This window comes from Schistocerca gregaria, chromosome 3, assembly GCF_023897955.1.
Source record: "Schistocerca gregaria isolate iqSchGreg1 chromosome 3, iqSchGreg1.2, whole genome shotgun sequence".
Taxonomy (NCBI): Eukaryota; Metazoa; Arthropoda; class Insecta; order Orthoptera; family Acrididae; genus Schistocerca; species Schistocerca gregaria.
Window position 1 is genome coordinate 333937617 of NC_064922.1, and position 26185 is coordinate 333963801.

The window sequence follows — 26185 nt, forward strand, 5'->3', positions numbered from 1 at the left end:
AACAAACAGTTGTTGAGGATATTCATATGTTATATTGTACATCCATTCTTCTACTATTGTTAAAAATATGAAAAACTTGTGTTCTTTTATTGTCATTCAGGAATGTTATTGGCATGGGAGATTACTGGTAAATGTGAGCTAAGCAAGGGGGCTAGTACCACTGTGCATCCAATGCAATTTCTGCCAGCATTTCTTTTAGAGCCTGTAGTTTTCTTTGCTTTGAGTAACTAATTTTTTCCAGAGTAGAAGGGCTTCCTTCAGTAGCATTCATGTATGAGTTCATACAGTGATCCGAAGGTAGTACAGCAATGCAATCCCCTTGAGTGAATGCCTTTCTAATTACTGTCTGTTGCCTATCTTTGTGTATCCAACTGATCTGCAAATGGCTAGATGAAAGGTTTCAGTGCATTTGTAGATTTTACATAGGACAATAACTTACAAAGATCTTTTTAAAAGCTTTTTGCTGGCATCAGAGTTTGGAGAATTATATATAATAGAAAGAAACTTCCACATGGGAAAAATATATTCAAAACAAAGATTCCAAGGCATCCCAAGCGGGAAAGCGCCGGTAGATAGGCACAATGAATAAAACACACAACAGAATTTCGAGCTTTCGCAACCGGCGGCTGCTTCGTCACATATTTGTCTGCTTGTGTCTGTGTATGTATGGATGGATATGTGTGTATGTGTGTGCACGAGTATATACCTATCCTTTTTTCCCCCTAAGGTAAGTCTTTCCGCTCCCGGGATTGGAATGACTCCTTACCCTCTCCCTTAAAACCCACATCCTTTCATCTTTCCTTTTCCTTCCCTCTTTCCTGACAAAGCAGATGATCATTCCTCCCTACATAGGTGGGTGTCAACAAAATGTTCACACATTCAGAAGAAAAAGTTGGTGATTGAAATTTTGTACATAGATCTCGCCGAAAAGAAAACCTCCTTTGTTTCAGTGACTGCCACCCCTACTCACATATCATATCAGTGACACTCTCACCCCTATTGCATGATAACAGAAAATGAGCTTCCCTTCGTTGCACTTTTTCGATGTCCTCTGTCAATTCTACCTGGTAAGGATCCCATACCACACAACAATATTCCAGCAGAGAATGGACAAGTGTAATGTAGGCTTTCTCTTTAGTGGGTTTGTCACATTTTCTAAGTGTTCTGCCAACAAGGTGCAGTCTTTGTTTCGCCTGAGTTATTACTCTAAGTCCAGCCACACCAGACACTGAAATTTTGTGGCAGATTAAAAATGTGGCTGACCAGGACATGGGCCTGGGACCTTGGCCTTTTGTGGGAAAGTGCTCTATTGACTGAGCTATCCAATAATGTCTCATGATCTGCCTTTCAGGTTTACTTCTGCCAGTACCTGCTTTCCTACCTTCTGAGCAGGAAAGAAGTTCTCATGCCTACCTGGTGTGTAGTGGGATTAATATTCCTGGAAAAGGATGTTGTGGAAACATGGTTTATTGACAGCATGCAGTAGATTATGCACTGATGTGGAGCTATCTGTCAGATTAAAACTGTATTCCAGCACGCATATTTGTGCACTAGGTTAGTTTGGCCAAAAGCCAGAAAAGGCTATTCACAGTGATTAAGGAAGAACTGAGTCAAATTCTGCTTTCATTGTATCAGATCTTAGTGAAAAGCCTTCCCCTAATAACTAAGCACTGTAGTAGCAGCAAGGTCATATTAGTTGGATGGCCCCCCCTTCTGTGAAATCAGCAGGAAAGGTGGCTGGAGACTAGTTCACATTGAAGATAATATTGAGTTCAATTGGAACTTTGGTTATTTAGAAATTATTTAGTTGGGTAGGATTTCATATCATCTGTCTATAACATAATTTAAAAATACCTTTGTCATTGTAGTATAACAAATATATTTATTGTTTCTGAGGTACAGTATGTAATGTTTGGATTCAGATAGAACAAACAATGTTAAGTACAACAGTATCAAGTATTCTCGTGTTTAAAGCAGTCACTGCTTAAAAGTAAATCACAGACTAAATATGAATAATGGTATTTATAAAAAATTAACAAAATGTTCTGTGAGAAGGAGCAGTTCCAAAGCTCATTTCCACAAAACAAAATTGTATCTGTTCTGAAAGCACATGGAAACAATTGGAACTGTATCTGCAGACCATATTCAGGATTTCACTTTAAAAAAAAATTACATAAAATGCAATTTAAATTGACATTAAATTTGAAATTGACTGCCTCCAGAGAAGTGTCAGGAAAAAAATTATATCTGCTGTGGACCACATGCAAATAGGGCAGAGGTCTCTGCAGCAATTACTGAACGAAGTACCATAGAATATCCATAAAAAAAATTCAGGTTTTTTTGATAAAGTCTTTCTGGTGCAGTGGTACTTAATAATTTCAGAATTTTTTTGTGAAAATTGTTTCATAAATATTTATTAAAATGCACCTTATACTTTATATCCCACCTTTAGTTGCTCCTGATCATACAGATTTTTACTCATATTCCCATAATATGTAGGCTACCAAAAATGTAAGAGACAAGTTTGTTCCTTTCCCTCTAATCCTGACAATGTGAAATTAATTTTCATACAAATATGATGGGTATAAATCCTTGCCATTTTTTCCAATGCTTAAATAAAAGTGGGATTTAAATGCTTCATATGAACTTTAAAATTATTGTAAAACTGAAAAACAATATGGATGAATGATAGTAGATGGTCATACATTTGGCCATTCAGAACCAACACAATATAATGCAGTGATTGTTTCACTGCCACAAAGCACACAAAATATACACCATTAACACAGCCACACACTCACAGTCAGTGAGACTGTATCTTCAGTTTTGCAGTTTCACTATACCACACAGACAGTAAAACTGAGGAATCTTCGGCACACTTGTTGCTGTAGCAGTCTTTATTCTGTCCAGCAGCTGTTCAAATTTTTTTCATGTGTTTGTCAGTCCACATCACTGGCACATTTGACAGACCAACAAGGAATGTGATGCTCATGGAGCAGCACAAATATTAAGACTCCTACAAGGCTTCTTCTATACTGATTAACCTCTCTTCACTTTGAGGACAATCAAACTGATTGTGAGGAAGAGAACAATCCAGGTGATGGTAGCAATGAAACCATTGTAAACTTCTGGCTGAGTTATCGTCCAGCCTCTACTCAGCATACTTCTGAGACCAGTGGTGGCCATGGTTAGAGGTAAACCCAGACTGATGTATTGCAGGACAGTTGGCATGCCTTCAACTGGCCATATCACACCTGAAGCAAAAGATCGTAAGAGTTAAATAGTTGATTCTTCTCGTTACACCACCTTTATAAAATAGAGCACAATAAATATATTAATGTTATAATGATAGAAGTACCCTTAACATTTAGATTTTTTTAATGTTTTGGAGAATGAAAATTGTTTAGATGTTCCATTATTGACATACAGCTTATTTAATTACTATCTAAGGAAATTATTATGTGTCTTTATGCACAAAGAAGCTAAATTATTCCCAATATATTATTATAGTAGTAGAAGAAAGATCCTAACAGTATGACACAAATCATATGAGGTTATAGAAAACAAAGAATGAACAGGATATGTGATCTACTGTATTTTGCTATTTGATCTATTATATTTCAGACAACACCAACTGTCATTAAACCAGGACCATCCATTTTAAACTCCAATGTGAGTTACTCATAGCAAAAGTAAGTAATTCTAATATCCTACCGATTCGATCACGTTAAGTTTCATAGATTGATTTTATAAAGCAAATATCAAGTGATAAATGAAGAACTGTGACAGCTAACATAAAAGTTTAAATTTCATATGCTGTTTTGTCTTGATTTTTTTCTATGGCTAAGTTATGAATTTCTTTTGTTTTTCATCTAATCTTCTGAGATTTTCTTATAACAGTGTATTTATTATAGATAATTAGTAGATAATGTTGAAATTACTCGTGAAAGACAAACCCAAATTATTGCTAGAAAAAAATAAAGGAGATGAATGTACAGATTAGAAAAATGAAAAATCCATAGTAAAAATTTAAAGTTTGAAATTTGTAACTTAGATTGATTGAGGAGCAAAACTGTATGTGTTGAAAACCATGAAAAATATTTTCAAAGTTAAATGAAATGATGATATGACATTATTGGTTGGGAAACCCCATCTAGGATTGTTCGACTGCCTGGTGCAAGTCTTTCTGTTTGACAGCACTTAAGTGACTTGCATGTCAATGAAGATGAGATGAAATGGTTAGGACAACACAAAACACTCAGACCCTGATTGAAGAAAATCTCAGACATGGCCAGGGTTGAGCAGAGGACCCTGTGATTCAGAAACAATGATACAACCACTGGCATTGGTAATATATAGATATACATAATGTCAAAAACATTAATAATTTCTTGTATACATAGCTCTTTTGACCCTTGTAATACCTCAGATGACCTCTGAGGTCTCTACAACAATAAAATTAATTCAGTTCAGTACAGAATGTGTGTGTGCATCACCCTCCCTATCATTTCCCCTGTCCTCCCTCCCCCTTGCACACACACACGCACACACACACACACACACACACACACACACACACACACACACACCAATAGCAGTATTTTTTATTTTTACATATATCAATTCCAATTTTCTCAACTAACTTTTGCAGAATAAAGTAGCATAAAACTAAGAGTCTCAAAAATTTTATATGCATGATGAGCACATCTTATGATTTTGTTGTTGTAATGTTTTGAAAGAACTGTAGACACCTACATCAGTTTTGATTTATCCAATTGAATCTGTTACATGGAGAGAAATTCAGAGAGTATCGCAATGACCTTGTGTTAATATTTTCTTGTCTTTTTAATAAATTTGTATTTCATTCTCACATGTTGAAACATGATGATACTGGTAGCTATCCCACATTATAAGTAATGGAGGGAAGTGCAAGAGGTAAAAACTAGTGAGAGATACCAGGGCTTAAACACAGAAAGCAGGTTCAAATAGATGTAGACTGCAATAGTTACAAAGGGATAAGCAGGCTGTCAGAGGAAAGACTAGTGAGGATATTTGTGTCAAACCAGTTTTTGAATTGAAGACTACAACAACAACGAAGTGTACAGTTAATTATTTTCTGATGAGTGCTTTCTTGGTTATCTTTGTGTGTGTTCTATTTCTGGAGCTTGTTCTCACTGTAATCTTTGGAACATGATGAATGAATGTGACTTATAAAATAAATATTATAATAATGTATTGTAGAACTTGTTGTGGATTGTGAATATAATATGTATTATACTGGCTCCAACTCTTTTTTTATAACTGCACATCTGTTTTTGATGTGTATGTGAGAGTTTTTTTATGAAGGACTTGAACAATAGAAGTAATGGAAAAATAACAAGGTAAGGTGTAATTACACTAAAAATGTCAAAAGCTATCATAATGTCTTAAATAAGTGATTGCTGATTGTAATTAAAGAGTTTTTTCTAACTTACCACTGAGTAGTAGTGTGGGATAGAAACTACCCAGGGCCAGCTGAATAGCATTTCTTTCCAGTTCGCAAATTGCAGAAATAACAAATCCTGGAAACACAAGTATTTAAAGTTAAATTACTGCCTGGGTATTAATGTTACATAAACCAAATGCTTAATTCAGTTTAAATAGAATAGCAGAACCACAGTGCTATAGCCTACTTACCAAAACACATGCCACAGAGACCTTGCAGAATTGTCAGAACTACCACCCAGCCAATGTCTCCTTTGCATTGAACACCAAATACTACAATCATAAATATTAGTACCAGAGCTGTTTGACCACACATCACCACAAACTGTGTTACTACATGTGAGAACAGCACCTCAAATGGTGTTACACCTGTAAAAGAATATTAAAATCAACTTCAAAATTAAGAAATAAATTAACAGTGTAAGGGTTATAATAGTTTTACACTCAACTACTACTGATTTCTTAAAACTGTTTTGTTGTTGTTGACAAAAGTCTATTTGAAATTTCCCATCACCAGACTTCTCAAGTCTTGTGTATGGAAAAGTTTATCATCAAACCTTCCAGTTTGTGATACCATGGATTTTATCATAAGAAGTATGAAAAATGTGAACCATGCAGTGGAGATGCTACATACTCATGTGTGAAGAATGGTTATCAGCACCTGATAGACTCAGAAAGAGGCCTCACTGTGGATCTCCATTTGGCCAACTGGTTGTATGATGCAATATCAAGATCTGTGAGGCTGTCTGTATGTGACAGTGACCCCATGTTGAGCAGCATGGGAATGTGAGGACAGGCATACTTCTCATTAATGCTCCACTTGATCACATTTGACTGCCACAAGGGAGGATCATTGTATTGTGCACCGAGCACATCTTAACCCCTTCACATCTTCACCTGCACTTAATCAAGTAATGGACTCCCTGCGACATTCTGTAGCATTCTAGATCATTCACTGGAGACTAGTAACAGAGAGACTAGGAAGTTACTCTCCCATGTGTAGGCTGCTGTTAACAGTAGAACACAAATTGCTGTGTTTGGAGTGGTGCCATGACTGGGAATTATGGACTTCTGATGAATGGCATCACATTGTGTTCAGTGATGAATCATAGTTCTGTACCATCCTGGATGCCAGTGAGCTGGTGAGAATGGTGGCAACCATGGGAGGAGTCCCTTTCTTCCAATGTTCCAGAGAGTTGCTGTGGCTTTAACTTCTGAGATCATTGTATTGGGAGCCATTCACTATGACTTCAGGTCATAGTTGGTTGTGGCTGAGGGAACTCTAATGGCACAACAGTGTTTCATGGACATCCATATGGCAGTATTGTGGTGCCTATTTTTGAAAGGACAGTGCTGACCCACACATGGCACATGTTTCTGTGAACTGTCTGCATGATGCTGAGGTACGTTTGTGTCCAGCAAGAAACACCCAGACCTGTCCCCAATAGTACATGTATGGGACCAGCTTTGAGGTCAACTTGGTCATAGTGCCAGTATCCAGGATATCAAGAATCAGTTATAACAATTGTGAGTCAGATTACGTCACAGAGGCTACATTGGCTTTATTTAACTCCTTGAAACTGCATCAGCTTCTGCATCCAGGCCAGAGTAAATGTCATACTGATGAGTGAGCTCATATTGCCAAATTCTTTGTGTATTTTACTTGTGTTTATAATCACTGAAATAACATCACCCCTGAAGTCTCATTTTGTTTCCTCCTTGTCTTCTGGGTACTTCACTTTTTTGTCCAGCACTGTATTTAGGAGTAGCACAGCACCTTTTTCAATAAAATGGAACTACAATATATCTTGATCACAATGCAGCAACACTGTCATGGACTAGAGTAAAATGTAAAATCACTATACTAAAAGTCAGTCTAATTCTCTACTAGAGTCAAATTTTAAGGATTTTTTTATTTTTCCAGTGGACATCTACAGAACAACAAAATCCAGTAAAAAAAAGGATTAAGCTTGTTTATTATTAAGCAACATTATGACAAACAGTGTTGTTTTTCTTGTTTGGTGCACGAAAAATAAAGTAACAGCAATCAAGTGACTGCTGCACAGGTTACCTGCAACCCAGCTCCTGTCAAGAAGACCTTCCATTCGCTCAATAATAAGAACTGATGAGGTCAGAGCCACAGCCAAGAAAAACACAATCCTGAAATTTAAAAAAAGAAAGATTGATCATTAATGTTCAGCTCACTCAGGAAACCAGATGAGAGAGATAAGGTGTAGATATTTATTGATTTTTCTTATATTCTGATCTAAATACTGTTTTGTGTTTGTATTTTTTGTTCCATATATCTGAAGGAGTGAAAGTCTGGAAGACTTCAGGCTATTAGCAAATGGCAACAGACAATTTTAGTACTGCATGCAGTATTCAAGTAGTCACATAGTGAATGTTGTGCTGCACTGACAATTTGTTAATGTACTAATTTCAAAATGAGTGAGGGAGTAATTCTTGGTCTTTCACACACACTACCTTATACAAACTACATATTTATTCCCAGAACTGCATGAAATTTGAAGATTTTGTTCTCATGTCCAGCCCACCCTCCCCTCTGTGCATACTGTTCATACTCATGCAGCAGACTGCATACTGGGTGGAACCTGCTTCCTATGCTCCCTCCACACCTTCCATAAGAGATTTAAAAAAAGTTGAAAAAATAGTAAATAAATTATCATATTAGAATTTTAAGCTCAGTTCCCGAGTCTGCCTTTTTCCAAGTACACAGTTATTGTTTTGCTTTAATGCCCAAACACATTTCACTACAGTTGTGGCATCCTCAGTGTAATTTTTTTTTCTTTTATTTTCCTGAAACACATACATACAGTTTCAGTCACAGAATATGTTAAAGCTACTGGAATGGGCAGTGAAATGTTTGCAAGTAATTAAATATTTAGTGCGGGTAATTTCAGCAAATAAGCAGTTTCCTTATAGCTACACACATTACCCTGCTCCCTCCCTCCTGGTCGGTATCCTCAATACCTGCCCCCTTCCTGCCCATTCCCTCTTTATTTTCTCCCTATCTATCTCATTTTTTTTTCTGAGAAACAATACTCTCTCTAAATCTTTCAAATCCTTTTCACTAATATTACAATATCTTACACAATTCCCCTGTTGCATTTCTCACAATATTTTTTTTCCTCATGCCCTCTATTATTCTGAAAAGTGTGCAGAAAATGGAAATAACTTATGTCACAACTTTTGGCATACATTATGGAAAGAACAAGTAGGAGTCAGCTTAATCAGTGAAAATTTTCATTAATATTTTAATCCACAGTGAAACGCCAAAGAAAATTAGGTCTTACATGTTCAACACATAATTACATCCATAATTCCTAAAATTTTACAGATTGTATAACTGTCATTAGCTAAATGCAACTTTAGGACTCTTTCCATTCATTAAAAAGAGCACAAACTGTATCCAATTACAAAATAACTGGCAGTGTATTTTAAGAGGAACATATTAAAAACAATTTTAAATGGCAGTTACAAAGTGCACTTAATATCATATCCACAAAATAAGCACAAAAATATCATGGCAGAATGTCGACGGGATCTGGCTGCATACCCGGAAATTATTAGAAGAACAAATATGCCGGGAAAATTTCAGAAGTCACACAAAAATGTAATCTGTAATGTTCTGAATTACTTTCATGTAGCTAGAAATTATTTTCATGATGTTTTCCATTGTTAAGACCATTTCAGTGACTATGGTAGTAGACTAATGTTCACAAGTTTTGAATGAAGGATGTAAATTGCTTTTGGTGTATTTAAATAAATGCACATAATTTGAATAAAAGATTACTTTTGATATACTCACTTGCTATTTCATTCTTAATGGGGAACTATTCTGTATATGTACAGCGAATATTAATGCTGCTAGAAAAGACTTACGTGAGTATAACACCAGGTGCTACAAAATCAGTGAAGCTTGGATCATTTGTGCCATAGACAGGTTCTTGGAACTGGAAAAGATAAGAAAATGCATTTATGAAAATACATTCACAAACAGAAAGCCAAAAAAGCAGGCTTTATTTATGACTCTTAGATTTCAGTTACGTTCAATACATATTTGGGCCTGCTATTTACATTTCCTTTATTTCTGTTCATTTGAAAATTAATAGCTAATCTTTCCAGCTATTCAAATACATAACTTATGTATTAAGTTATTCAGTTCATGAAATAAAAGAATTATTGTGAAGTTAGTTGCAAGATTTGTTGGAGTGGCTGCAGAAAATTATAATGTTTCACAATGATTTGTGCACCAATTTGAAATTATAGATGCACATATTTTACTTTTTGCATCACTTCTGCTAATCTTAGTATTTGGCACCCCTCTTCTCCCCCTTCCCCCCCCCCCCCCCTCCACTTTTCTGTCATACATTTCACATGTATCAGGATTTGCTTCTAAGTGTGATACAAATGCATTTAAATCTTGCACTTGGAGATCACTAGCACCCCACACAGCTTGGTACCCAAGGCACCACTACTGATAGTTTTATGTTCTGTACGGAAATTTTACCTCTGTTGTGCCTCTGGTGCCCCTTGGAGCTTGGTGCCAGGGTGGGTTGTGTCATTTGGGTCTTAAACCAGTCATTAATACTCATTTGTATTGTGATATACTGTGAAATTTTAACCATTTGCAAAAACCATGATAAACTCGTACTGTTATCATCAGTTGTAAGCTTGATATTTGTGCTCTTTAAAATGTTTGAGAGCTGCAGAGATAGGATTATAGCTGAACAGGAGGAGAAAATTAGATCCCCTTCAGGCTGATTTGGACAGAGTGCGGGAGGAACTGAAGAGGTTAAGGGGGTAGGAGGGTAAACAGCAGTGGGAAGTGGTAGCTGGGAACAGGGGCCACAGAAAGAGAACAGTGTCTGACAGTTTCCCAATTGGCACAACCAATAGATTTACCTTGCTACCACAGTTAAGTTAGGAAGATGATCCAGTAGAAGTAGATGTAGTTAAGATGCAGCAGAATCTCACTAGGAAACCAACTGTTTCAAAAAAAGTAGAAAGTAAGAGGAACGTTCTGTTGCTAGGTAGCAGCCATGGAAGAGGTGTGGGCCAGATTTTGCAGGAAAAATTAGGTAACAGTTCACAAGCTTTTTCAAGCCAAGTGCAAGCCTTAGCCAGGTTCCTTGTGCAAGGGTTTCACAAAGCAGGATCATGTGATGATAGTGGGTGGAGTGGGAAACAGTATTGATAGGGATCAGGGCTACAGTATTGAGTGTGACCTGGTGAAAATAGCCTCAGCAACAATCCATACCAATGTTGAGCTGGTGCCTGCTTTTGTGTGGCATGATCAGCCCCAGTTGAACCGCTCTGTCAGGAAAGTAAATATGAAGTTGGATCAGTTGCGTAGGGTGGCCACTCTGTCAGACATTGGATTGGTTCCTGTCAAGGCTATTGATAGGGGGGATTTCACAAGCCATGGCCTACGCCTCAATAGGAAAGGGAAGGGTAAACTGGCGGGGTTGGTAGCAAAATCCATAAGGGGGGACACTAGTACTCATGGATGTACCTCTTTTTTAGACTAATATCAGTGTCCAATGAGAAGTTCAGGCAGGCAGGTGCTAAAGAGGTCCAAAACTCACAAAATTCTCACAACATGAAAGTAAATAATAATGTCACCATATTTAACCAAAATATTGGTGGATTAAAGAAAAAAGTAGATTCTCACAAAAGTAAAGTAAAAAATAATGTTACCATTTTTGACCAAAATATTCTGGGATTGAAGAATAAAATAGATGAGCTCCTGGTTTTTTTGGATGACATTGAATCTGATAACATAATAGATATACTATGCATGTCTGAGCATCACATTGTGTCTGACATAGAAAAGGTAAATATCAGTAGTTATAAACTAGCTGCACATATGAGTAGAGAGAATAAGGTGAAAGGAGGAGTTGCCATATATGTCAAAAGTTATCACTGTGTAGAAAGCTTAGATACAAAAAAGTTTTATCTAGAGCAATGTATAGAAGCATGTGCCTGTCAACTTGAACTGAAGGAGGGCTCTTTTACAATTGTTACAGTATATAGGTCCCATTCAGGAAACTTTCATTTACTCCTGAAAAACTTGGATGCCTTGTTGTGCTATCTGTCACTTCAATGTTGATTCACTGAAAGAGTGTAATAGGAAGAATGACCTGGAAGTCTTGCTCAGTTCTTTCAATTTGACATCTGTCATTAATTTTCCCACTCAGGTAGTAAAGGACAACAGTACCTTGATAGATAACATTTTTATAGACCAAGTTAGGTTTAAAATAAATTCTTGTCCTGTTGAGAATGGGCTTTCTGATCGTGTTGCTCAGCTTGTTACAGTATATGACATAGCTCCATTCAGTACTTCAAAACTACCCTCCAAAGTTGTGAGTTCAATTAATGACTCAACAATTAGAAATTTCAGAGAAAATCTTCAGCAGTTAGACTGGGATGAGGTGTACAAGGAACCCAATGCTAATTTAAAATATAACTTATTTCATGATACACTTATAAGAGAATTTGAAAACTGTTTCCCCAAGAAAGTAGTTAAATCTAATTATAAGAAACCATGCAAAAAACCTTGGCTTACTAAAGGAACAAAAATATCCTGTAAACACAAAAGGGAACTGTAACTAACAACAAGAAAGAGTAATGACCTAGAAACAGCCAAATATTATAAAATCTACTGTGCTACATTAAGAAAGGTTATTAAAAAGTCCAGAAGCATGTGCATCGTGTCTGAGATTAATACCTCTGATAACAAAATCAAAGCAATTTGGAATATTATTACAAAGGAGACAGGGCAACCAAGAGTACAGGATGATGGCATCACCATCAAAGCGAATGCAAACTTTGATAAAATCAAGCCAGAAGTCAGAAACATTTTATAAACGTTGTAGAGAAAATAGGATCTAAATGTTCATTAGAAGAAGCAAGGCAGTTAACAGAAGAGGCCTTACCCACACCATTTGATACAATGGAAATTCCACCCACCTCTCCTTCTGAAATTAGGAAGATAATAAACTCCCTCAAGAATAAAAGGTGACATGAAATTGATGGCGTTTCCAGCAGGATAATAAAAGCTTGTTCCCAAGAAAGAAGTGGATTATTAGCCACATACGTAATTGCTCTCTGAAGCAGGGTATTTTCCCAGATAGACTGAAGTATGGCATTGTAAAAACCGATGCATAAAAAAGGGGATACATCTGAAGTCAACAACTACCGCCCAATCTCTCTTCTGACTGCCTTATCCAAAATTCTTGGAAAAGTAATGTATTGTACAGTAGCTCCACACCTTTGTAAAAATAAAGTTTTAACAAAATGTGAGTTTGGTTTCCAGAAGGATTTTTCAACAGAAAATGTTATATATACTTTCACTAATGAAATATTAAATGCTCTGAGTAACTGGAAGTCACCCGTTGGGATTTGTTGTGATCTATCAAAGGCTTTTGATTGTGTAAATCATGGAATACTTCTAGATAAGCTCAAGTACTGTGGTATGAATGGGACAGTGCTCAAATCGTTTAAAATCATACCTAACTGGAAGAGTGCAGAAAGTTGAAATAAGCAGTTTACATAATATGCAAAAAAACAGGTGATTTCTCAAACTGGGGAGCAATCAAGAATGGGGTGCAACAAGGTTTGGTCTTGGGTCCTCTGCTGTTCTTAATGTATAGTAATGACTTGCCATTCTACATTCATGAAGATGCAAAGCTGGTACTTTGTGATGATACAAGTATTGCTATCACACCCAACAGACAAGAATTTGCTGGTGAAATTGTAAACGATGTTTTTCAGAAAATCATTAAGTGGTTCTCTGCAAATGGGCTCTCATTAAACTTTGACAAAACACAGTATATACAGTTCCACACAGTAAATGGAATAACACCATTAATAAATATAGACTTCTATCAGAAATTGGTAGCTAAGGTAGAATATTCAAAATTTATAGGTGTATGCATTGATGAGGGGTTGAACCAGAAAAAACACACTGAGGATCTGCTGAACTGTTTGAGTTCATCTACTGATGCTATTAGGGTCATTGCAAATTTTGGTGATATACATCTGAGTAAATTAGCTTACCATGCCTATTTTCATTCTCTGCTTTCGTATGGCATCATATTCTGGGGTAACTCATCATTGAGAAAAAGAGTGTTCATTGCACAAAAGCGTGTAATCAGAATAATTGCTGGAGCTCATCCAAGATCATCCTGCAGACACTTATTTAAAGAGCTAGCAGTGTACATGGCTACAACACTAGGAGAAAGGATGATCTTCAGTACTCAAGGTTAAATCTCACTTTGGCTCAGAAGGGGGTAAATTATGCTGCCACAAAAATCTTTGGTCACTTACCTAATAGAATCAAAAGTATGACAGATAGCCATATAGCATTTAAAAGGAAATTGAAAGAATTTCTTCATGGCAACTCCTTCTACTCATTAGATTAATTTTTGGATATAGTAAGTGGGTAATTCCCCCCCCCCCCCACCCCCCTCCCTCCCCCCCCCCTCCCCCCCCCCCCAAAAAATAATTAAAAATATTATGTGTCATGTAGGATTTTGTGTAATGTAATATCTTGTATAGACACCTTTTATTAACCAGACACATTCCACATCATTACGAAGTGTTGTATTCATGGTCTATGGAAAAAGTACTAATCCAATCTAATCTAATCTACCAATCCCCCTAACCAAATCATTTGAGGTGTCTTTCACTGAAACTGAACCTGAGCCAGTGGGGCTCACTTCACCTCTTTTGGGGAAACCTGCTTTGTCCCATGTCAATAGGAAGAAAACGCAAAAGGATAGGGTCTATTAATGGTCAGCAGTTCAAACGCATGGTGAATAATGGGGTAGGGTCTATTAATGGTCAGCAGTTCAAACGCATGGTGAATAATGGTACCGCTTAGGGAAATGGCCACTAAGATAGGACGGAACACCAGGGGCACTTAGGGTTTGTGCCTGGGAGCCTCATTCAACATGTTGAAGAGTCTGTTCCAGCAGACACTGAGGGAACAGGGTGCAAACAACTACAGATTGTGGTGCACGTTGGGGCGAATGCCTGTTGTCTGGTCTCCAAGGTCATACCTGGATCATTCCAGAGACTGGCAGAAAAGGTTGAGAAGACTAGTCTTGTGCATAGAGTTTCAACAAAGCTTGCAGTTTGCAGCATTATCTCCAGAACTGATCTTGGACTCCTGGTTCTGAGTCGAGTGGAAGGACTGAACTTTGAAGGTTCTGTGACTAACTAGGCTGTGAAATTCTGGACTTGTGCTGTGTGGTTGAGCACTAAAAATCAAAGGCTGACAAGCAGGTAGATGACTCCGTGTGTGGGATGGACACAAGGGCATTTTAGAGTAGAAATCAACTGGGAAAATTATACTTTTGTTAGTCTTGGGTGTGACAAGACACCCTGTGAAACATCAGTAAATGCCTTCTCTGAAAACTACTTAGAACAAATAGTTTGGAACCCTACTCATGATAGGAATATATGAGATCTAATGGCAATAAGTAAACCTGATATGTTTGAGTGTGTCCACATCAAAACAGGTATCAGTGACCACAGTGCAGTTTTGTCACAATGATTACTAGAGTACAAAGGACAACTAAAACAAGTACAATGATACAAATGTTCAATAAACTACATAAAAAAGCAATAGTGTCACATCTCAATGAGGAACTTGAAATTTTCAGCACAGGACAGGAGCATGTAGATGAACTATGGCTCAGATTTAAAAAAGTTGACCATACACTGGACTGATATGCATGCAGTAGAATAGTTCCATAGTGTAGAGTCATTGTAAAGAATCTTAAAGAAACAGAGACTACTGCATAATAGGTGTGAAACAAAGCATGGGGCTATTGATAGAGAGATGCTGAATGAAAAGCATCTGGCTGTCAAGAGAGCAGTATGTGGAGCCTTCAGTAACTACTGTCACAGAACACAGAATACTGACAAATCATCTTTCACAAAACCGAAAGAAATTCTGCTCATATGTAAATGTTGTTCAGTGGCACCTGATGTTAGTGTCCAGTCACTTACAAATGAGACAAGAACTGAAACTGAGGATAGAAAAACTGAAATACTCAACTCCATTTTCAAATGTTCCTTTACAAAGAAAAATCCATGAGAAATGTTGCAATTAAATCCTTGTACCATTGGAAAGATGAGTGAAAAAAGTGTTGTGGTCAGCGGTATTGAGAAACAGCTAAAATGAAGAAAGCTCCAGGGTCCAATGGAAACCCTATCAGATTCTATATTGAATTTCCAGTTGAGTTTACCAATCTTCTAAATGTAATCTATCACAGATACCTTAAACAAAAAACTGTATGCAGTTGCTGGAAGAAAGCACAGGTCGAACACATTTACAGGAAAGGTAGTAGAAGTGATCCACAAAACTACTGTCCAATATCCCTTACATCAATTTGTTGAAGAATCTTGGAACATATTCTGAGCTAAAACATAATGAGTTATGGTGAACAGAATAACCTCCTCCATGGCAACCAGCATGGATTCCAGAAACACTGATCATGTGAAACCCAACTCACACTTTTCTCACATAAAATACTGATTGCTTTGGATGAAGGCAATCAAGTAGATGCAGTATTTCTTGATTATCAAAAAGTGTTTGACTCAGTGCCATGTCTACACTTCTTGTCAAAAGTATGATCATATGAGGTTCAAGAAAAAAATTGTGTCTCGACTGAGGAATCTTGAAAAGAGAGGATGGAGCAGTTTATCCTGGATGGAGAGTTATTGTCAGATGTAGAATTAACTTTGAGTATGCCCCAGGGAAGTTTGTTGGAATTCTTTCTGTTTATTTTGTATATTAATGATTTTGTGGAGAATATTAATAGTAATCTCATACTTCTTGCAGTTGACACAGTTATCTATAGTGAATTACTGCTGAAAAAACTGCATAAATATTCAGTCAAGTCTTGATAAGATTTCAAGGTGCTGCAAAGTTGGGCAACTTGCTTTAAATATTCAGAAATGTAAAATTTTGTACTTCACAAAATAAAGAAATGAAGTATCATATGACTATAACATCAACAAGTCACAGATAGTATCAGCCAATGCCTACAAGTACCTGGATATAACATTTTGTAGGAATATGAAATAGAATAACACATAGGTTCACTCATGCGTAAAGCAGGTGGTAAAGCTCGTAAAGCAGGTGGTAAACCTCAGTTTATTGCCAGAATACTGGGAAAATGCAGTCAGTCTGCAAAAGAGATTGCTTACAAGTCACTCATTTGACTCATTCTGGAATATTTCTTAAATGTGTGGGATCTGTACCAAACAGGATTAACGGCAGATGTCAAACATGTACCAAGAAAGGGAGCACGAGTGTTGACCCAAGGGAGAGTGTCACAGAGATGATGAAGAACCTTAACTGGAAGACTCTAAAAGATAGTTATAAACTATCTTGAGACAACCTATTTACTAAGTTTCAAGAACTGGCTTTAAATGATGATATTAGGAGTACGCCACCACCTCCTACTTATTACTCACAAAGAGATCATGAAGAAAAGATTAGATTAATTACAGCACACAAAGAGGCATTTAAACAAACATTCTTCCCATGCTCCATGTGTGAATGGAACCAGTAGGACCCCTAACAACTGGTACAATGTGATGCATCATATATCATTAAAATCTTGAGCTGGTTAGAGGGCCCTGCCCATAATAATCCAAACGTTTTCAATTGGAAGAGATCTGGTGATCTTCCTGGTGAAAGTACGGTTTGGCAAGCATGAAGACAAGCTGTAGAAACTCTTGGAATCTGCAGGTGAGCATTATCCTACTGAAATGTAAGCCCAGGATGACCTTCCATGAAGGGCAACAGAACAGGGCATGGAATATCGTTGATGTACCACTGTGCTGTAAAGGTGCCATGGGAGGTTCTGCTGTGAAAAGAAATGGCAACCCAGACCATTGCTCCTTGTTATTGCTGGCTATATGGCAAGTGACAGTTAAGTTGGTGTCCCACTATTGTGTCTCCAGGCATGTGTTCAGCTTGGAATCTCATTGACTGGAGTAGAATTTTCTTCAGTGATGAGCCCCACTTTGAACTGAGCCCTGATGACCAGTGAAAATGTTTCTGGAGAAGTCCTGTACAGCAGTGGAATACCAAGCTGAGTGTTTCCTGCTATACAGTCTGGCAATGAGGGGCAATAGTCTGGGGTGCCATTTCTTTTCATAGCAGGACCCTTTTGATTCTCTCATACCCTTATAGCACAGTGGTGGTGGTGGTAGTAGTAGTATGTTAATCTGCCTTTCAGCAGGTCTTGTCATGCATTAAGCCTCTTCTACTTTTGTCTGTCCATAGCCAGTCTTTCCATTTCTGAATAATTGTCTCCATTGATATTGTCCAGCTTTTGATATCTTCTTTTTCCTCTTCCCCTTTTTCCCTCTACAATTCCTTCTATTCCTTCCTTCAATAAACAGACCCTCCTCAAACACTGTCCAATCCAGTTTCATTTTCTCTTTCTGATGACTTTCAGTATGTTTCTTTCTTCTCCAACTCTTATTAATACTTCTTCATTCCTTACTCAGTCTTTCCATTTCACTTTTTCCATTCCTCTCCATATCCACATCTCTAGTGCCACCAATCTTCTTTTATCTTCCTTCCTCGAAGTCCAGGTCTCTGCACCACACAGTGTAACACTCCAGATGTAACATTTGCCCAGTCTTTTCCTCGGATCTTTGTTTAGCAGTCTGCAAAGTTCTACATCAATCATATTATACCCCCCCCTCCCTTTTGTTGTCGTCCATGTTGAGCCAACGTGGACATACATTTTAGCAAGATGATGCCTGCGTGCACACAGCTAGACTTTCTACTGCTTGTCTTTGTGTTTGCAAAACCCTACTTCGGCCAGTAAGGTTGCCACATCTCTTCTCAGTTGAGAACATTTGATGCTTTAACATGCCAGTTGGACAGAATGCGGCATGATATTCCTCAGGACATCCAACAACTCTGTCAATCAACACTTTTATTGTACTGTATAAACATGTCCTATCAGTGCTCCATCAAGCCACTTTTATGCTATACAATGGACACCATAAGTTGTTCAAGAACCTGAGCAATATTTTGAAACCATGATGCTTGAGACAGTGGACTCCTGTGTTTTGCCTCTACTTTTGATGTAAATATGCCATTCTCACATGTTGATAATATTTGTTGATCAGATAATGATTTAAGATGGAAGCTGGTTAAAAATAACAATTGAAAATTATACAAATTCTTACTTTAATAGCTTTTGGTGGTTTTAAGATGCATTTCCTGAACTGTCAGGAAATGTTTTTAACTTAAACAGGTTGTTAGAGAAATATAATTTGGCAGGTTTTTGGGAGATGTTAATGTTTTGTAATTTGTGGCAACAGAATTTCAGTTTCAACTGCATAAAATTTTGTAAATGATTGTTACTTCCACATGTCACACATGCTTTCAGGGAGACACTTTGGCCTGTTTGTTTCATATCCTGCTTCCCTCATGAGAATCATGTGTGGCGTGTTTACAGCTTGCATCTCTCCCCTCTGTCTGTCTTATGTATTGGCACTATGATTGCATTATTTCATCCTTCTGGTAACTTCTTTGTCCTCCAAATAAGGTAGGTAATGTTGAATGTGTTGTCTACCACCATTTTGCCTCCTCACATCAGTTATTAACCAATTGTGTCCATTTCTGTTATTATTCTAGAAGTCACTTATAGCCTGTGCAACCTCATCTTACTTGGAAGTTGTGACTGTTTTTGTTCTATGTTAAATCCTATTCCAGTTTGCCTTCAGGTTGTTCACAAATCAGCAGACCACAAAAGTACTTTGCAAGTATTCTGCAGTTCTCCTTTTCACTATTGGTCAGATCCCCTTTATTGTCTCATAAACAGCTCTCTGCCCACATATTCAGCAAGAATCTTTTGCAATTCCCAAAAAGCTTCTACAGTTGTTTTTCCTAAGATTTCCCCAAGCATCATCCAGTTCTTGCTTCATCCTGTTATCTTGTTCATTTTGTTATTGTGGCCACTTTCTTGTTCATTGTAAGTATAAAATTCAATATTCCAGGCTATTCGTGTTGCTCCAGCCTCTTTAGACTTTCCTGCAGTACTCTACTGTTTCATCATGGTCCTTGTTCTGATATCAGTGTTTCTTTTTCTTTTCCTTGTTTTTCTACACTTTAGCCTGCTTACCCCTTCATGTTTCCCTTTCATAGTAATTTCAATTCCCTTCTACATTTGTCCTGATTACATCTTAATTTGACTCTGTGCTTCTTGGTGTTCCTGTTTCACAAGCTGCAAAAACACAGTGACCTGTATATGTAATAAGTTTCCTTTAATTTACGTCTATGGTCACAATCTTTCCTGTTTAACATATTACCGGTTTCGGTCTTTAATGACCATCATCAGATCTGTCTCATAAAAACAAAGTCCTAATGCACTGCAACCATAGTGGCATAGTCAACTGTTAAATACAGTATTTACTAACAAAGAGATAGTGGGGCTGGCCAGTACTTACCTCAGCTCAGTACAGCCGATAGAAACACAAAAAAACAACCGAAAATTTAAGTTCCTAGCTTTCGGAATAAATGTTCCTTCATCAGGGAGGAGAGAGGGGAAAGAAAGGGAAGAAGGGAAAGTGGATTTAGTTACTCACAACCCAGGTTATGAAGCAACAGGGAAAGGAAAACAAGGAAGGTAGCAAGGATGGAGGCAGTATTTGACGATGCTGGTGCTGATTCCGCCTTTAACAGTTGACTATGCCACTATGGCTGCAGTGCATTAGGACTTTGTTTTTATGAGACAGGTCTGATGATGGTCATTAAAGACTGAAACTGGTAATCTGTTAAATAGGAAAGATTGTGACCATAGGTGTAAATTAAAGGAAACATATTGGTGTTTCTGGTTGTTCTGTACAGCTGCAGTTGCCTAATACTGTTTGGAATCCAATGTCAATTGACTTCTTTGAGATAATAATCAAAATCTATTTGCTTATTCTTCTTGATCATAATGTTTATGATGCGTTTAGTGTTTATCTGTCTGATTGCTATACAGTCAATACGGGATTCCTCAGTACAGATGAATGGGCTTTCCCATGCCTTTCCATTACTGAGTTTGCTTCTTATTTGTGTCATCACTGCTCTCATTTTCTGCTCTCATCATAGTTCACTCAACCTTTCTCCATTTTCATTTCTTGTTAAATTTGCTTGGCACTCCCCTGTTATTCCCATATGTTGTTACTCTCTTGCCACCTGTGCATTATAATCATTGGCAAGGTTTTTGGGAGATGTTAATGTTTTGTAATTTGTGGCAACAGAATTTCAGTTTCAACTGCATAAAATTTTGTAAATGATTGTTACTTCCACATGTCACACATGCTTTCAGGGAGACACTTTGGCCTGTTTGTTTCATATCCTGCTTCCCTCATGAGAATCATGTGTGGCGTGTTTACAGCTTGCATCTCTCCCCTCTGTCTGTCTTATGTATTGGCACTATGATTGCATTATTTCATCCTTCTGGTAACTTCTTTGTCCTCCAAATAAGGTAGGTAATGTTGAATGTGTTGTCTACCACCATTTTGCCTCCTCACATCAGTTATTAACCAATTGTGTCCATTTCTGTTATTATTCTAGAAGTCACTTATAGCCTGTGCAACCTCATCTTACTTGGAAGTTGTGACTGTTTTTGTTCTATGTTAAATCCTATTCCAGTTTGCCTTCAGGTTGTTCACAAATCAGCAGACCACAAAAGTACTTTGCAAGTATTCTGCAGTTCTCCTTTTCACTATTGGTCAGATCCCCTTTATTGTCTCATAAACAGCTCTCTGCCCACATATTCAGCAAGAATCTTTTGCAATTCCCAAAAAGCTTCTACAGTTGTTTTTCCTAAGATTTCCCCAAGCATCATCCAGTTCTTGCTTCATCCTGTTATCTTGTTCATTTTGTTATTGTGGCCACTTTCTTGTTCATTGTAAGTATAAAATTCAATATTCCAGGCTATTCGTGTTGCTCCAGCCTCTTTAGACTTTCCTGCAGTACTCTACTGTTTCATCATGGTCCTTGTTCTGATATCAGTGTTTCTTTTTCTTTTCCTTGTTTTTCTACACTTTAGCCTGCTTACCCCTTCATGTTTCCCTTTCATAGTAATTTCAATTCCCTTCTACATTTGTCCTGATTACATCTTAATTTGACTCTGTGCTTCTTGGTGTTCCTGTTTCACAAGCTGCAAAAACACAGTGACCTGTATATGTAATAAGTTTCCTTTAATTTACGTCTATGGTCACAATCTTTCCTGTTTAACATATTACCGGTTTCGGTCTTTAATGACCATCATCAGATCTGTCTCATAAAAACAAAGTCCTAATGCACTGCAACCATAGTGGCATAGTCAACTGTTAAATACAGTATTTACTAACAAAGAGATAGTGGGGCTGGCCAGTACTTACCTCAGCTCAGTACAGCCGATAGAAACACAAAAAAACAACCGAAAATTTAAGTTCCTAGCTTTCGGAATAAATGTTCCTTCATCAGGGAGGAGAGAGGGGAAAGAAAGGGAAGAAGGGAAAGTGGATTTAGTTACTCACAACCCAGGTTATGAAGCAACAGGGAAAGGAAAACAAGGAAGGTAGCAAGGATGGAGGCAGTATTTGACGATGCTGGTGCTGATTCCGCCTTTAACAGTTGACTATGCCACTATGGCTGCAGTGCATTAGGACTTTGTTTTTATGAGACAGGTCTGATGATGGTCATTAAAGACTGAAACTGGTAATCTGTTAAATAGGAAAGATTGTGACCATAGGTGTAAATTAAAGGAAACATATTGGTGTTTCTGGTTGTTCTGTACAGCTGCAGTTGCCTAATACTGTTTGGAATCCAATGTCAATTGACTTCTTTGAGATAATAATCAAAATCTATTTGCTTATTCTTCTTGATCATAATGTTTATGATGCGTTTAGTGTTTATCTGTCTGATTGCTATACAGTCAATACGGGATTCCTCAGTACAGATGAATGGGCTTTCCCATGCCTTTCCATTACTGAGTTTGCTTCTTATTTGTGTCATCACTGCTCTCATTTTCTGCTCTCATCATAGTTCACTCAACCTTTCTCCATTTTCATTTCTTGTTAAATTTGCTTGGCACTCCCCTGTTATTCCCATATGTTGTTACTCTCTTGCCACCTGTGCATTATAATCATTGGCAAGTGTCCTCACTTGTCTATGTGGTATGCTTCTCAGTCCATCACCTAGTCTCTCTAAAAAATTCACTCCCAGTTATGGAATCTTTCCTGTTCTTGTCATTAGTTAGTGCATGTCTGTTAGTATTCTATACTATTTGTTCCCTGCTTGGAAAGTGGGTGGTGATAGCCTTTTTGACTCAGACTTCACTTTAATTATGCTGTCCTCATATATCATAGCATATAATTGTGTGTCTTTGTTTCCCCATTTTGTTTTACTAGTTTTCCTTCAGCACTATGTAGCCTTCCAACCTCATTGTATCTTCTTCTCTGTAACTTGTATTTGCAAGGCTAGTATCCCAACGCTGCACTCTATCATCTTGTGTCTTTTCTGTTCAAGTTTACTATCTTGGTTATTGTGTATGCATCTGGTTCCCATTCTAAAAATCCTTTTAACCTTAATCGTTTATGATTCCAACACATGCTTCTCAGCTGGATCTTCAGAATCTTAAGGCTTGCTTGTGTTGTCTTCATCAATATCAGACTGACTTACTTGAGTAATTGATTAGACTGTGTGCTCCATCCCATGAGCTAATGAGGAATATTTGTTGGGATGGTTTGTGATTGCTAGTTAATGGCTGAGACTGGTAGCACCAAAAGTTGAATTCAGGCTGCCTGCTCATGGCAAGGGGAGCTGTTACCTTAGGTAACCAGCAGCCTGATAGTTTTTGATGGCTCTTCCACAGCCTCTGCCCATTGGAACTCCAATTTCTCTTTCACCTTTAAGACTGTTAGCTAATCTTCGCCTGTAATTCTAGACAGAGGTTCTTACTGGGTACTATCATAGGAAGCCAGACAGACACAAGTTTATTTATTATTGTGAGGCTATCTGCTGATATGGAATTGCGAAAAATATATTATAACAGCTGTAAGTGTTTCATTTACCTGAGAGTAATCCAGAGTAAAGTGCAAATACACACATTCCACTTTCCTTCTCCATCACTTTCTGAGTTGGGGTTCCTTATTTCCAATACATTAAAAAAAGTAATCTAAAAGAAATTCCCTAGTTAACACTGTGTCTACATTGGTTTTGGTTATGTTAGTTGTCAGTATTCATTACAGGTGTAAACTACAATGGCTGCTTCTGCCTGTTAAAATGTAACTTATTCCGGAAGGCTCTGCTTTGTCATGGGATTTACACAACTTGATGAGTGAACAAATGAATGAATCATTCAAATGTTGCTTCTTGTAACAACAAAATTTACAATGCTTTTCCTGACAATTTTTTGATTCAAACAGATCAATAAGACTGTTGTTTTGCTTGTTTTTGTTCAACAGCATATTGCAGAAAGGCACTTTACATTGCCTAAGCCACTAGGAGTTACATTTCAAATATAAATGTACAAGTCAATGATTAGCTTGTAAATGAGCATAATAAAAATTAATTTTACTAGACCAATCCTAGTCATGTCTTTTTTTTTTTTTTTTTTTTTTTTTTGAGTGAAACATATCTGAAGCATAAAATAAACTTCACTTTTATGCAATATAAGTTTGAAAAAGAAACTGAATTTATTTAGGATATATGTTACCTGAATGGGAACATCAGCTAGTTTAGGATTTTCTCCACAAGCTGTCAACAGATCTTTGGCAAAGTCTCTGTAAGCAAACTGTAAGTCTCTGTTTAGCATCAGTCCAATCTGCTGATCTGGAATTGCCAAAAATATATTACAACAGTGGTAAGTCTTTCATTTATATGAGAATAATGTTGAGTAAATCACACACACACACACACACACACACACACACACAGGTTGTGCTGTATTTTGTACTTACTGGACATGTCAAGCCATACATGTATTTCACTCTGATCTAGTGTCTCCTCATCTGCAAGACGGCCTAAGCCCATCCTTGCAACAAGAGCATCAGTGAAATTCTCAGTGAAATAAAGAGCACCCCATGCGTCTCCATTTTTCACTGCATTAACAGCACTTTGCGGATCAGGATAATAATCCTGTGAAATGAATGAAACTATTAGACTGTGTTTTATCATGTCATAATTACTCAGCTTATTTTATTATTATACATTAGTTATAAGTTTAAAAAAACTCACTTTTTGTACTTGTTTTAAAAGTTTGATGATTCAGATATGGCTAAAATTTTATATAAGAAGGGTTGTAACAAAATAACAGCTTTCATTATAGTTAGAATAGTTGGATTTATGCAGGTATCATTGGCAGTGTCAAATATTTAATATTAATAGCATAATTTTCTCACGTGCAATTGGGAAGTGTTCATCTTCTTGAGGATCGAACAGGTCAAGGGAGAAATAAAAAGTGACTCATGGGAATTTGTCATACGGAAGTGCAGATCACAAAGGTGATGCACAGTGAACCATGTGAATTTTAAAATAAATACCTTATTCCAAAATAACTAATACAGTGACAGACCTGATTGAAACATGTGATTTTCAAATGACAGCAATCATGTGATTTAACCTAGTATTTTTCAAATCTGATAGCCTACAAAATACAGCTGTGTGTAAATGAAGGAAGACATTCAGTATCCCATTGACACCCCAACCTTCTCTCACAACACAACCCCCCCCCCCCCCCCCCCTCTCCCTTACCAAAAAAAGAACACACATGTGTGTACAGGCCACATTACCCACAAGCTGGCAAAAGCCTTTCAACTAGAAAGCTAGTTGAATGTCTTGCATATCAGTATTTGTCTTTCTTTATTCTCACAGTCTCTGTGTTGATTTTCTGAGGCTCAGCTGGCTGTTGCAGTTACTATTCACAGGTTGCAGAATGCCAAAGTTTATATCTTAAACTCATATCCAATAACTCCTATTCAGTAATTTACAATGCTAACCACTACCTAATGAACATTGGAATATCTTGATGGAATTATAATGAGACTAAAATTTTATTGACAGTTGAACTGCAGTGTGTTATTGTGATGGAAGTTTCAGCATCAAGCACAAAGTGAAGGAGTGTCTTCACTTCAGAACAACATATTAGACCACTACTGTTGACCTCACAAGTTTGAAGCTGATGTTAGGTGTAGAAATGGTGGAATCCAAAGAAAATGCCATGCATAACTAATCTGATCTTGAAAAATATTTCAGTTTGTAGCAGAGTCTGAGAACAAGCTCTAAATGTAAACATGTGGGAAGCTACTCTCTTCATTAAATGTTTTATTATAAAATTAATAAGCTACAACTGAAGGAAGTCACACTAATAAAATAACATACAGATAGTAGTTTTTTACGTAATTTGTCAGAAACCCTTTTCCATCTGGTAAATGGCTTAAAAATTAGTTTTTCTTACAATTTAACTTAAAAACCTGTTCACAACCCTCTGTCCAACCTCCCAACCAGGTCATGTTTCCTTGCAGAAAAAAGAGCAGTGACTTGGAAGGCAGAAGTGTTATTATCTTTTTTACATATTTCTGTAAGGAGTAGTGTGACTTGAAGCTCCTCTTTGTCAACTTTAAAGTTTTATCAACAGATTTTTTTCTTTTTACACAAGCA

The 26185-nt window shown here is 37.2% G+C and overlaps 1 protein-coding gene across 1 annotated transcript in view; it reads right to left on the bottom strand.

The window, feature by feature from the left end:
• Positions 1–1862: 1862 nt before the first annotated feature.
• LOC126355981 (ABC transporter G family member 20) overlaps positions 1863–26185 on the bottom strand; it is a 382869-nt gene continuing 358546 nt past the window's right edge. Inside the window, exons 11-17 of the mRNA XM_050006596.1 lie at positions 24487–24664; positions 24243–24358; positions 9388–9458; positions 7556–7644; positions 5677–5853; positions 5475–5561; positions 1863–3254 (exon numbers count right to left, since the gene is read on the bottom strand). Of these exons, the coding sequence (XP_049862553.1) occupies positions 3040–3254; positions 5475–5561; positions 5677–5853; positions 7556–7644; positions 9388–9458; positions 24243–24358; positions 24487–24664 (933 nt within the window). The 3' untranslated portion in view covers positions 1863–3039. The remainder of the gene's footprint in view (positions 3255–5474; positions 5562–5676; positions 5854–7555; positions 7645–9387; positions 9459–24242; positions 24359–24486; positions 24665–26185) is intronic.